The sequence below is a fragment of the Macaca fascicularis genome, chromosome 5 (genome assembly GCF_037993035.2).
Source record: "Macaca fascicularis isolate 582-1 chromosome 5, T2T-MFA8v1.1".
In the NCBI taxonomy this organism is placed as follows: domain Eukaryota; kingdom Metazoa; phylum Chordata; class Mammalia; order Primates; family Cercopithecidae; genus Macaca; species Macaca fascicularis.
Genome location: NC_088379.1, coordinates 127,899,210 through 127,913,667, shown reverse-complemented (window position 1 = coordinate 127,913,667; position 14,458 = coordinate 127,899,210). Strand labels below are relative to the sequence as shown.

The window sequence follows — 14,458 nt, the reverse complement described above, 5'->3', positions numbered from 1 at the left end:
AAATACATTTGGTTGGACAGAATATCCTGATGAGGTAAAGATTTGTGCCCCAGGCTGAGCACGGTGGCTCACGCCTGTAATCGCAGCACTTTGGGAGGCCGAGGGGGGCGGATCATCTGAGGTCAGGAGTTCGAGACCAGCCTGGCAAACACGGTGAAACTCCGTCTCTACTAAAAATGCAAAAATTACCTGGGTGCAGTGTTGGGTGCCTGTAATCTCAGCTGAAGCAGAAGAATTGCTTGAACCCAGGAAGCAGAAGTTGTAGTGAGCTGAGATTGCGCCACTGCACTCCAGCCTGGGTGACAGAGTGAGACTCTGTCTCAAAAAAAAAAAAAAAGAAAGAAAGAAAGAAAGAAAAAGAAAAAGATTTGTGCCCAAAGATACCCAAAGATACATATTTGCCTTGCTCCATTTCATGGTCATAGACTTTTATCCCATGCCAGACTTCTTACAGACTTGTGCTACAGGACAAAGGGGCCCAAGTAGGCTATTTGGAAAATCAACAAACACTAGAATTGGAAAAACAAGCAAAGACTACAGCACATGTGTAATTACCATCTTGTACAGGCATCTCGTGGTTTTAAAATAGTAGTTCCAATAATGTGAGACCTTAAATCGTCTTTTCAACATCACTGATGATGAGTTCTCAGAATCAGTGTGTAGATGAAGAAAGTCAATTTTGTGCTTATAATATTTAAAGAACGGTTCTTGTTTTGTTCATTACATCTGTAACATTTTATTTTCTAATTAAACTTTAAAATCATGTCCTTCCACGTAAAATGGCATCATAAATCAAAATGAGAATACTTAGAACCTAATTGTTACACCATTGTCAAAGTCTAATTACATAATGGTCATTTTATAAACAAATGAAACCCCTCAGGGCATGTCATGAGGGGATATTGCCTTTTCTAGGCTGAAGTCACTTGGCATCAAACTCATCTTAAAAGGCTCCTAAGGTGTGGTAATATCTATGACTCATGAATTGTCCTTTCATTGCTGTACTGATTACATGATTTCCAAGATTAAATGAGCTATTAGATTCTGACTTCATTTGTTTACTGCACACAGTATTTATTACAGTAAATATCAAGTTCATTACGTAAAATTATTGCTATCCACTTGCCAGATATTACCAAAGAGACGTAGGGGGAGAGAATACGTGTATTATTAAATCAATGGTTCCATTTACCCCAAAGGCAGTAGTGAAGAGATGGAAAGGTGGCTTTATCCAAAACCCCAGGAAATCAATCTGAGGCACCCGTAAACTAGTAAGAACTCCTCAAAGGGGTAGTAGCTCACTACCCTGAAATGGAGCAAGCCTAACCAAAGTGGGGTCCAGCAGGGCACACTCTACGGTGGAATGGAAGAGCGCACTGAGGCTGAGGGATGGCAGGAAGAGAAGGCGAGGGGCCAGGTGGTAAGAAGCTCATTCAGGATAACAAAAGAGGAAACCCACAATTGAACTTCAGTAATTGGTGACTTTTCTGAGCTTCAGTATCCTCTTCTGTAAAAAAAGATGGGTAAACCATAAGGTCTGAAGCCTCCCTTTGATTTCACAAGTCCATGTTTTTATGCCTAGGGTTGCATGGAACACATGCAGTAGCAAAGAGCCCAGGGGTCAGGCCCACCTACAAGCCACCCTGATCCACACTGGAGTGGGCAGGTCCCTCTGCCTTTCCAAGTCTCAGCGTCCTCTGGAGCCTGGAAGCAAAGAAGTGTGGCAGACAGGCAGTCACCTCCTGGGAGAAGCCCAAGGGTAGATCCAGTACTTCTAATTACCCTCATTTTTCTTTTTTTCTAAATAAGAGCACCTGGAATAAATTGAATACTAAGTGTGCATAAGCAGCATCCATTTCACTTACTGTACTCTACCACATGTTGTACGTGCTGCTTGGGATAAAATGTTCTCTCTTCTGAATGTTTTTACACAGCTTGCTACTTTAAAGTATATACTTAATATTATCCATTCCCACCGCATTGAAAGAGGCCTGCCAAAAGTTAAGGATGCCAAAAGGAAGGCGGGAGTGCAGCGCACATGCTGGAGAAGGAGAAACTCTGTAACCACTTTTAACATCTTGTTTTTATCAAGACTCTCATGTCAAATGAAGATTATTCCAGGACTACGAGAAAAACGCCAGAAAATGGGCCCTTTTGAGTGAAAATTCAGGAGAATGCCTAGGTGTGAAGCACAGCTGACCTTCAGCAACACTGAAAATTGGAAGCATTTGTGTTGTGTCATCTTCTCCTACCTCTTCTTTTAGTACGTTCTCTTCTCTTTCCTAACTCACAGCTCCCCACTCTGCCTCCTCTTCTCCTGCACCTCTCCAGGGCCCCATCATTTATATCAGAGTCTTCAAAGCATCCCTCCCCAAACTCCAGTTCTTCTGGCCAGCTTTTGGGGAAGAAACTGCACTATTTCATCCATACTAAATGTTAAAATGGTTGAACTTGGCCTTTCAAAAGTTACCTGCAGTTTAGAAGACATTGGGCAGAAAGTGTCATGACAAAGGAAAAAAAAATTCCAGTGATAGATGTTCAGGTCAATTGGACAAAACAGTCTAAGGAATGAGACCATGGATTTTTCAACTTTTCAAACAGGTCTAGGAATCTGAGCCATAGTGTAGTAGGAAACTGTGGCTACTATTAACTCTTCTCCATGTTTTCTGGTCGGTTTTATTTGTTTTGGGGGGGTCTCCTCCTGGTTTGGTCAACTATCAGTAAACATTCAATATGTGAGAAAATAATATACTGTATTTAAATTTATGTCCAGGTTGGGCTACATAGAAATGGATGAAGTTTGTCATTTTTAGATTTGTATTCTTGTCAGTCTATTGCCTAGTACAGGTATTCTTTTTTAAAAAACGAGTAGTTTCTTTGGAGACTTGGGAAGAAAGGGTGTGAAGTTGGGGAGGGATAGGACTACAGATTCGGTGCAGTGTATACTGCTCGGATGATGGGTGCACCAAAATTTCACAAATCACCACTAAAGAACTTACTCATGTAACCAATTGCCACCTGTTCCCTAAAACCCTATGGAAATAAAAATTTTTTAAAAAATAGTAGTCTCCACAAGTCTGGATGTGTTATTCTACTTTTCCCTTTTAACATCTTATCTTTAGCTAGTTATAAAGTTAGCAGAGCTCTCAACCCGAGCACCAGTGACATTTGGGGTCAAAAAATGTTTTTGTTGGGGTTATTATAATGTGCAATGTAGGATGTTTAGCAGCATCCCTGGCCTTTACCTGCTAGATGTCAGTAGCACCCTTCCAGGTTACAGCAACCAAAAATGTCTCCAGGCATTGTCAAATGTCCCCTGGGAGGCAAAATCATCCCCATTTGAGAACCACAGAGTTAAAGTAAGATTACAAAAATGAAAACCCAACTCACAGTTAGGAAGAAAAAGTTAACAGTTGTTTTTACAATGGTGGTAATGTGGTATGCAATTCAAAGTTATGTCCACTGGCTAGCCTCTATATAGTTTTATTCTAAGGCGAATCAGGTATCAAAATCTTCAAAGAAAAAATGATTCAGCAACTAAGAGTCTGAAAAAAAGAGTATTAGGGGAAGCCTCAAATATTAATTTAGAGGGAAATTCTTCTGTCCTCTGGTCATAATACATGCTTTTTAATAAATAGTTTGTGATACTAGAAAAGAACAAAACCAATTGGGACACACAGCACCTTGCCCTTGTCAGATGAGACGGCCTAGCAGACAACTGCAGAACAAATTTCAATCACAAAGATAATTTTGTGAAATGATACTCAAGTTACCAGAATAGAGAAATAGCACTAACCCATGTAATAGGTTACAAGAATCCTTTCAGTTTTAGGGATTAAGTGATTGATAAAATTTTTAAATTACGGCAAGCCTGAAAAAAATTAAAGACTTGCCTCTCTTGCTGGTTGCTATTTTGGAAGCAATAAAGACTCAGCTCATATAAAAATGTATTTCCCATTCTTCTGCCAATTCATGTTTGGTTGTAGAATTTTCTCCTCTTCCACCCCACCCCCTCCACCTCCCCTCATGACATCCCATTAGCATCCCAAGACAAAGGCAGAACTACAGGGGAGTGGCGCTGGGACCCCTGTGGGTCTTTTCTCAGGCAATGAGAGAATCAGATTCTCCACCTGGAACCCATAAAGGAAGGAACGCCTTAACACACAGCTTTTAAAACAGATGTTTACATACGCTTGCGGGAGGACAGGTTAAAATATATTCTAGTCCTCATTCTCTCACTTCAAATTCCATCAGTGTTGTAAATCGGCTCATCTTATGCCCCTTTCTTTCTCTTTCCTCTAGACCAGTGGCTCTCAAAGTGTGATGTGATCAGCATCCCCGGGGAACATGTTAGAAATGCAAATCTTCAGCCCCCACTCCAGACTTAGGGAATCCCCTAAAGTCCAAGAACCCCTGATTTAGGCCAGTGTTCTTTCTAGAACCACAAACATTGTTTCTTACAGAAAGCAAAACTGCAATTCTCATTTCATCCTCAAACCTGCTGCAAGGTAGTAATGTATTAGCCCCACGTGAGGGATGAGGAAACCGGCTTAAGGTCTCAAAGCTAGTCACTGCAGGTGGAAGATTAAAGTGTTTGCACTTCTTTTCACTACTGAAACAAATCTGTCGCACTTTATTATCAACATCTGGATTTTTTGCTGGTTGGCTGGTTGGTTTTTGTTTTTACTCTTTCAGCTTTCGTCAATTCGTAAGAATATAAAACACAGTGGGTGAGAGTAGTGTACCAAATGCCTCGGGTCGTCCCGAGTCGGAATTTAAGGGCAGGACTCAGGAAAGGTGTTTTTCCAATAAAGACCGTTTCGTTCTGCTGCGGTCCATCCTGTCTCTGTCCCCAGGACAGCACGCAGCAGGCAGAAGTGGCCAGAGCTGCACGGCGGGGCCGCGGGCATCCCCGACGCGACAGGTTGTCTGCGGGAAGGAAGCCAGTCCGCGAGGCCCCGGCGCGCCGCGGCTCCGGGCCGGGGGTACTGGTTTACAGGGCAAATTGGCACACCCCAAAGCCCGGGGGACGCCCGGGCCTCCGCCACAGCCCAGGGAGGAGGGGGTGGGTGGTGAACCCGAAACCGCCGAGGGCCGCACGGCCAAAAACCACACGGACCGCTAGGGTCGCAGTGAAGATCCGGGAAGAGCGGGCAGGCTGGAGGGGAGAGAGAGGGCGAGAACCCAGGAAATTGAAATGGGGCGGGGAGAGCGGGCTGGCACTCACTGTGAGGGTCGCTCTTCTCCCGGACCCCGTCAACTCGGCCGTCGGGGTGAATGCGCAGGAAGAAGCCCCCGTTTTTGCAGTACAGCCGCTTGGGGTCCTTGAAGTGGCCAGGCGGGAAGGCGCCGCTGCCGCCATCCTCGGGCAAGGCGGGCAGCGTGGTGATGCTCCCGGCTGCCATGGTCCCTCCGGGGCCCTGCCGGGGACCCCGAGCCGCTGGAGCCGCGCGGGGAGCCGCCGCTCCCCGGCCCCGGCCCCGGCCTCCGACCCGCTCCGGGGCACGGCCCCGGCCCCGGCCCCCCAGCCTCCCGCCTGGCAGCGCGAGGCCGCGCCCGCGGTCCCCCAGCCTCGAGCCGTTCGGCCGCTCTTCTGTCCGCCGGCCCCTGGTGCGCGGCGAGCCGGCGGCCCGGGAGCTGGGGTTCAGGGATGGCTGTCTCCGCGGACGCCGCCTGGGGAGAGCCGCCTCCCAAACTGCAGCGCCCGGGATCCCGTTGCAACCGCGGGCACCGCGTCTGCTAATCTGGCACCCGCCGGGCCGCGGCGTCACATCTACATCTCCACCCCCGACACCCACCAGCCTCCCGCACCCCCGGCTCTCCTCCCTCCTGCGCGCCGCCCCCTACTCGCTCGGGGTTTTTGGGGCCTGCCTCTGAGTCCGGCGGTTCAGCCACAACACGCAAGCGCGCGCGACATCCGTCCCGGGGGGAGCCCGGCCTCAGTCGGGGGCGGGGGAGGGGCGGGGGAGGGGCGGGGGGCGCGCGTCTGAGGCCGCGGCAGGGCCTTGGCAGTCCCGGGGCTCCACTGCCCCTTGTCCCCCAGAAGTCACCCCCACCTAACCCCGCATCACCCAAACCACGTTTAGGCTTTCTCCACACTGCGGGGCTTTTGCTGCGCAACCAGCCGTGACTCAACTTCTAAAAGTTTAAACTCAACTTTCTCCCCCATTTTTTTCCCCGCTAGCGTTTCAAAACGGAGAAGCCGTTTCCACCCCAAAGTAGAGAAGTTGGAATCCAAGGAAGATTCTGTGTCAGAGCAGGCTTTGAAAATCTCTAAATCACCAAAAGACGAGGGGTACACGTGGGGCATAAACTTTAAAATTAAAGGACAGAGGCTGAAGTAGTCTACCAACAAAAGGAGAAAAAGAGGCCAGAGAAGGGGAGAGGATTGGGTTGCTAAGAGGAAAAGATTTCCTTTACTGACCTAACTTGAATTAGACGACGCAGAAAGATGAGGATGGGACTCAAATCCTTATCGCGATTGAAGCGCATTAATGTCTTCACTCGGAGCTGGCATTTGCCCTAGCTAAATTGTTATGCATTTCTTGGAGAGAGAGTTATTTTCTGTAAATCCCAAATGTAAAATTGAAGTTAATTGCATTTTGGTGATTTTCAGTAGGATATAGCAGGTGCTACAGATGATTAGCAAAATATCTGTTCAGAAAATTTGCATGTATTGAGTACCTACTGTGTGCAACACATTGTTGAGTGTATGGGAGATGCCAAATCTGATGGGAGCGTCTCACACAGTGAGGGAGATAAGATGGGTAGCATGAGTAACACAAATAGCAGTAGAAAGTAGGCCATAGAAGAGTAAGACTAAGTGCTGTGGCATTTCAGACATGGGGTAACTCAGCGTGGGGAGGCAGGAGATTTAGGGAAGCTTCTAGAAGGAGTTGCAAGTATGGACGTGCCTCCTTGTAGAAACATTAGGTTTCAAAAGGCCATGCCTAAGTGCATTTGTTCTTATGTCTCCAAGAGGGCTTTAACTCCAGATGCATTTCTAGAATGTTAAATATAGGAGTGTGAGTAAATTCTTTGAAGCTTTAAATCCAGGCATACTCTTCTTTTTTTTTTTTTTTTTTTTTTTTAGACAGAGTTTTGCCCGTGTTGCCCAGGCTGGAGTGCAATGGGCTCACCGCAACCTCCGCCTCCCGGGTTCAAGTGATTCTCCTACTTCAGCCTCCCGAATACCTGGGATTACAGGCATGCGCCACTACCACGCAGGGCTAATTTTTTGTATTTTTGTAGAGACGGGGTTTCTCCATGTTGGTCAGGCTGGTCTCGAACTCCCGACCTCAGGTGATCTGCCCGCCTCAGCCTCCCAAAGTGTTGGGATTACAAGCCTGAGCCACCGCACGGGGCCCAAAACCAGGCATATTATTCTTTCTTCTTGCAGATGGCATATGTTCTATAGAGGAGGAAAAAAAATATTGTCCCCATTCATTACTAGGTTTGTGGCTGAAGCCGCTGTAACAAACGACACATTAACAAGAGAAAAACACACTAACTTATTTATGTACGTTTTACACAAAACAGGAGCCTTCAGAAATGAAGACCTGAAGTTCACAGGGAAACCTGTGTATTTTTAAGGCTAGGATTGATAAAGAAGTGGAAGTCATGGAGAAATATGATTAGACAAGTCTGTGATCTAATGGTAATAAACTGGGGGGACTTACTTAGCAAAGCCTACTTGCTCAGATTCTTCTCGCTGTCCCTGTGTCTTCAGAGATAAGGATGTCCCTTTCCTCCAGGTATAGGGAAAGCACCTCTGGAATGAAGGTCTTATGGCCTGCCTCAGAAGAGAAGATCTGGGGAAAGTGAAAGTAACCCTCTTGCTTTTGCTCTTTTCTCAAGTGCCAAGGTACCATTATTTTGGGGTAGCATGTCCTGAACCCCATCAGTTCTCTAACGTCTGTCTCCAAAATGGATTCATTTCATCTTCATTGAAAATGGATCTGTTGAGACAAAATCACTCCCTCCAGATGATCTCTGTAGGTGCTACAGTGGTGCTGAGTAGTCCCTAGAATGATTGAACTCTTAGTCGAACTCTGTGTCACAGAAACCTGAGTATTCCAGGAGCACGGGGATAAAATCTAAGTCATTATATTTTTTAACAATGGCATCCAGAAAGCTGGGAAGCAACAACAAGCACTTAAATAATTTGCATTCCCTACAATTCAAACAAATAATCTAATTTTCAAATGGGAAAATATTTAAACAGACACTTCTCCAAAGAAAATATACAAATAGCCAACAAGCACATGACAAGGGGCTCAACATCATTAGACATTAGAGAAATATAAATCAAAACAACAATGAGATACTACTTTACACCCACCAGGAGAGCTATAATTAAGAAATAACAACAAAAAATAACAAGTGTTGAAGATGTAGTAAAAGTGGAACCCTCAAACATTGCTAGTGGGAAGGTAAAATGATGTAGTCAATATAAAAGCAGTGTGACAGTTACTCTAAAATTAAACAGTCACCAGACAACCCAGCGATTCCACTCCTAGGTATGTAGCCAAGAGAATTGGAAGCATATATTCACATGAAAATATGTACATACATGTTCATAGCAGCTTTATTCATAATAACCAAAATGTGGAAACAAGACAAATGTCCATCAAATGATGAATGGATAAATCAAATGTGGTATATCCATACAATGAAATGTTATTTGGCAATAAACAGAAATGAATTACTGATACATGCTACAACATGGATAAAGCTTGAAAACATTACGCTCAGTGGAAAAAGACAGAAAAGACCACGTGTTGTATAATTCCATTTATATGAGATGCCTAAGATAGGCAAATCCATAGAAACAGAAAGCAGCTTAGTGGTTGCCAGGGCTGAAGGAGAGGAAAATGGGGAGTGACTGCTAATGAGTATGGGATTTCCTTTGGGACCTATAAAAGAGTTCCGGAATTAGATAGTGGTGATGGTTATTACACAACTTTGTGAATATACTGAAAACCATTGAATTGCATACTTTTAAATGGTGAATTTCATGATACGTGAATTGAATCTTCAAAAAAGAGAAAGAAAAATAATGGATGTCAAAATGAAAATGAGTTTTTTTCTCCCATAAGGTTGGGGGGAAAAATATATTACCCAGTGCTGTTAAGGATGAGGTGAACCAGAGACCTTATCACCAGTCAGAGGGAGGCTAAGTTATATGCATTTTGGGAAAACTGTTTAAAAGAGTACATCACATTTTTAATTTTTGATTTTTTTTTTCTTTTTTGAGACAGGGTCTCACTCTGTCAACCCAAGCTGGAGTGCATTGGCAGAATCGTGGTTCACTGTAACCTTGACCTCCTGGGCTCAGGTGGTCCTCCTACCTCAGCCTCCCAGGTTTGCTGGGACTACAGGTGCATGCCACCATGCCTGGCTAATATTTTGTGTATTTTATAGAGACAGGTTTCACCATGTTGCCCAGGTTGGTCTCAAACTCCTGGGGTCATGCGATCTGCCAGTCTCAGCATGCCAAAGTGCTGGGATTACAAGCATGTGTCACCATGACTGGCCCAATTTTTGAAATTTAAATACCATTTGAGCCAACAGTCTTGGTGCAAGAAATTTATTCTCAACAAACGATTATAGATGCACACAATATTTATTAACCTCGGTGTTCATTATATCCTTGGCTCTAAGACTGCCAACAGAAAGAAAGCCGCATTTAAAAGAAAATACCGAGAGTCTTACGTAAATTACAAGTTCATTGCAACAGGGTATTCACATTCTCTGAACCCACTTTGTATAATTCATATAAATTATATTATATTCATTCAAAGTAGTATGTTCCGTGTAGCCAAATGAACAGTTTTGTGGGAGAACATATAATGACATGAAAAAAATGCTCACAATATTGTATATTGTTAATTGAAAGAAGTAGGTTACAAAACTGTATAATAGTATCTCATTTTTTTAATGTGCTCTCCTACACATAATAGAATGAGAAACACTAAAGTATTTGTAGTGATATTTTGGAAGGTAGAATTTTTTATGCAAACAATGAATTACTATCATATAAACTTATCATCTAAAATTGTATCTTGTTTATTTGCTTTTGTATTTATTATCAGTTTCCTTCCCCTAATATAACACAAGAAAACTTAGAGCAGAGATCCTTCTGACCTGTGCATTGCTGTATTCCAAGGACCTAACGGCACTAAGTGGGGCCTCAATAATTTGGTTTGCTTGTTTGTTTCTTTTTTGACAAATGAAGGAATGCATTATTTTCATCACAAAAAGCTGTTTTTGAAAGCTAAGTTCATCATCATCTATAGTATGGAGGGGCAGGTATCAGTGTAGTCAATGTCTGTGGAAGTCTTTCTTTTAACTATTTTACAATTAAAATCACATTAAACCCATTTCCTTATGAAAATCTCACAAAAATTTGCAAATTATTGTTTTCTAAAACCTAGAAAATAAAAATAATCTTATTAGTTCTTATTTTTGATGAACTTATTAGTTCTTATTAGTTCTCCAGATCTTCGTCATACTATCAGGTATGAAATAATGGAGTGAACCACTGTATTTTATCTCCACAAGAGGTAGTAAAATTACTGTCTACTTTTTGTGTTCTGATGACAGATTCTAATGTCACCTAATTGTGCTTTAGCACAGAAAATTATTTAGGTGACCTTTGTCCTTGACTTTTAAAAACAAATAAACAATAACAAAGATACAAAACTTCCAGAAATATCCAACGGCTTTTGTTGCATTTGGCTATTTTATTTTTAAATATTGTATTGTCACTCTAATAGATCACCAAGCTTCAATCATTCATTGTTCTCAGAAGGTGAATGGCCTTCTGCTGTGCATATTACCACTAGAGCTCCATCTCCTGTCAAATCAGCGGTGGCATTAAATACTCACAGGAGGCTGTGCACAGTGACTCACACCTGTAATCCCGGCACTTTGGAAGGCCAAGGGGGGAGAATCTCCTGAGGTCAGGAGTTCTAGACCAGCCTGGCCAACATGGTGAAACCCCGTCTCTACTAAAAATACAAAAATTAGCCAGGCGTGGTGGCGCACTCCTGTAGTCCCAGCTACTTGGGAAGTTAAGACGGGAGAATCGCTTGAACCCAGGAGATAGAGTGGCCCAAGACTGTGCCACTGCATTCCAGCCTAGGCAACAGAGTAAGAATCCTTCTCAAAAAAAAAAAAAATACTCATAGGAGCATTAACCTTATTGTCAACTGCACATGTGAGGGATATATGTTACTCACTCCCTATGAGAATCTAATGCCTGATTATCTGAAGTGGAGCTGAGGCAGAGATACTGGTGCTGGGGAGTGACTGCAAATACAGATTAACATTGGCAGAGAGATTTGGCTACACAGAGACCATAGTAAATCAATTGCATGCAGAGTCATACCAAAACTCTATCAGTGAGTGGCAACGGACAAGCTGCATCTGGTGGCAGGCTTTAAATCAGACTCTGACACTTATTTCAGTCCACGGGTGATCCTCCCATTATTTTATTTACCACTTCGGTCTGTACGTCTTTCTTGCACTACATATTTGTCTCAGGCACAGTTTTGGTAAACCCACAAGCTAATCCTAGCCAAAATGAGTAAAAAACAAACGTCACTGGAAAACTTCTTTGAAAAGGGGGAAAGACCCAGTGATGTGACAGCAGAAGTCTCTAAGACTGCCAAAAGAAAGAAAGCCGCGTTTGAAAGAAAATACCGAGAGTCTTACTTAAATTACAAGTTCATTGCAACAGGGTATTCACATTCTCTGAACCCACTTTGTATAATATGTGGTGACTGGCTATCCAACGAAGCCACGTAACCTTAAAAACTGCTTCGTAACATGGAGACCAAGCATTAAAAGACAAGTCTTTGGAGTTTTTTTTTTTTTAAAAAAGAAAACAATGTGAAGACTGAGGTGGGTGGATCACCTGAGGTCAGGAGTTCAAGACCAGCCTGGCCAACATGGTGAAGCCCCATCTCTACTAAAAATACAAAAATTAGTTGGGCATGGTGACAGGCACCTGTAATCCCAGCTACTCAGGAGGCTGAGGCAGGAGAACTTCTTGAACCCGGGAGGCACAGGTTCCAGTGAGCCCAGATGACACCACTGCACTCCAGCCTGGGCAACAGAGCAAGACTCCGTCTAAAAAAAGAAGAAAAGAAAACCATGTGAACATGAAGAACAGAAGCAATTTTCGAAGGCCACCACTTCATCAAATGTGTCTCCACTGAGAGCATCATTAGTGGCTAACTGCATTGCTAAAGCTAAGAAGCCCTTTACTATTGGTGAAGAGTTGACCCTGCCTGCTCTAAGGACATTTGCTGTGAACTTTTAGGAGAGGCTGCAGTTCAAAAGGTGGCACATGTTCTTCTTTTGGTTAGCACCATAACTAGACAAAATGATAAAATAGCAGACGATATTGAGTCACAATTTTAGAGAGTCACTGTGGTACACAATGCAGGTTGATGAGTCCAGAGATGTTGACAACAGGTGACAATGCTATGTTTTTCAGGAGGATGTGCACAAAGATATGTTGTATGCACTTTTGTTGCCAACCAACACCATAGCTGCAGAGCTATTCAAGTCTTTGAATGATTACATATCAGGAAAACTGCACTGGTCATTTTGTGCCAGCATATGTATGGACGGAGTGGCTGCCATGACTGATTCGCTTTGCGATTTCACTACTTGGGTCAAAGATGTCACTTCTGAATGTGAGTCTACACACTGTGCCATCCATACAGAAATGCTGGCTAGTCAAAAGCTGTCACCTGAACTTAACAACATTTTGCAGGATGTGATTATAATTATCAACCACATTAAAGTACATACCCTTAACTCACATCCGTTCACACAGCTCTGTGAGGAGATGGATGCAGAGCACACAAGTCTTCTCTTATACACAGAAGTGAGATGGCTTCCTAAAAGTAGATCACTGGCCAGAGTTTTTGAGTTACAAGATCTGCTCCAGGCATTTAGAAAAAAGTCACCATGGGCAGCACATTTTAGTGACACAGAATGGGTCACAAAACTTGATTACTTTTGTGACATATTCAGCCTGCTTAATGAACTCAATCTGTCACTCCAAGGCAGAACAACAACTGTTCAAGTTGTAAGATAAAGTGGCTGCATTCAAAGCCAAACTAGGACTGGGCACAGTGGCTCAAGCCTGTAATCCCAGCACGTTGGGAGGCTGAAGCCGGCAGATCACTTGACGTCAGGAGTTCGAGATTAGCCTGACCAACATGGTGAAACACCGTCTATACCAAAAATACAAAAATTAGCTGGGCGTGGTGCACCTGTAGTCCCAGCTACTCGGGAGGCTGAGGCAGGAGAATTGCTCGAACCCAGGAGGGTGAGGTTGCAGTGAGCCAAGATTATGCCACTGCACTCCAACCTGGGTGACAGAGTGAGACTACATCTCAAAAAAAAAAAAAGCCAAACTGAAATTATGTGGGCAACAAGTGAACATTGGGATTTCTGACATGCTTCAGACATTAGCAGAGATTTAGAAAGAGACTGAGTCAGGGCCTTCTTTCTCCCAGCTGGTGCATGATCACCTATCTGAGATTTCAAAGAGTTTTATTTCCCAGTCACAAAAGACCCCCGAACTGGGAAGGAAAGGATCGGCCACCTATTTGTGAAGAAGCCAGGGGAATCAACTTTGTCCATGCTGGAAGAGGATCTGCTGCTGGAGATGGCAAATGACCGTGGCCTTAAAAGTATGTTTGATCTGACTTCAAATCTCCATACATTCTGGATTAAAGTCATGGTGAAATATCGTGAGGTTGTCACGAAAGCATTGAAAAGCCCGCTTCCATTTCCAACATGTCGTCTTTGTGAAATAGAGTTTTCTGCAGTGACAGCAACCAAAATGAGATTACAGAGTAGACTGGACATAAACAACACATTTCAGGGGTCACTGTCTCCCATCATCCCTAAATGGGACCATCTAGTTGCAGGAAAACAAGCTCAGGGTTCCCACTGGTTCTACATTGTGGTGAGTTGTATAATTATTTCATTATATATTACAATGCAATAAAAATAGAAATAAACTGCACAATAAATGTAATGCACTTGAATCATCCTGAAACTATCCCCCACCCCATCCCCTGCCCCCTGCCATCCATGGAAAAATTGTCTTCCACAAAACCAGTCACCTGTGTCAAAAAGTTTGGGGACTGCTGATCTATGTGACTATAATAATCAAGGGACTAGTCTCAGCTCATAGACTGATTTTGCCTTCCCAAGATCAAACCCTAAGTTCTGAAAAATGAGAAAAATGAAAACTTCATGATGTTTTTTACTCTTGAATCATCTTTGCAGCTTCCCAGAGGGCCATTAGGCAACATTAGGCAACCACAAACAGCTGGGTTTTTTAACAACCTTTTTTTTTTAGGAGATGGAGTCTCAGTCTGTTGTCCAGGCTGGAGTACAGTGGCACGACCTTGGCTCACTGCAGCTT

General features: G+C 43.6%; 1 protein-coding gene across 2 annotated transcripts in view; it reads right to left on the bottom strand.

Moving 5' to 3' along the window:
* FGF2 (fibroblast growth factor 2) overlaps positions 1-5,900 on the bottom strand; it is a 72,817-nt gene extending 66,917 nt beyond the window's left edge. The window contains exons 1-2 of one of the 2 annotated variants that reach the window (XM_045391849.3): positions 5,799-5,900; positions 5,228-5,420 (exon numbers count right to left, since the gene is read on the bottom strand). In XM_045391849.3, coding sequence (XP_045247784.1) covers positions 5,228-5,405 — 178 coding nt within the window. In that variant the 5' untranslated portion in view covers positions 5,406-5,420; positions 5,799-5,900. The remainder of the gene's footprint in view (positions 1-5,227; positions 5,421-5,798) is intronic. The other variant, XM_045391850.3, reaches the window with a different exon arrangement.
* Between the last annotated feature and the right edge of the window lie 8,558 nt (positions 5,901-14,458).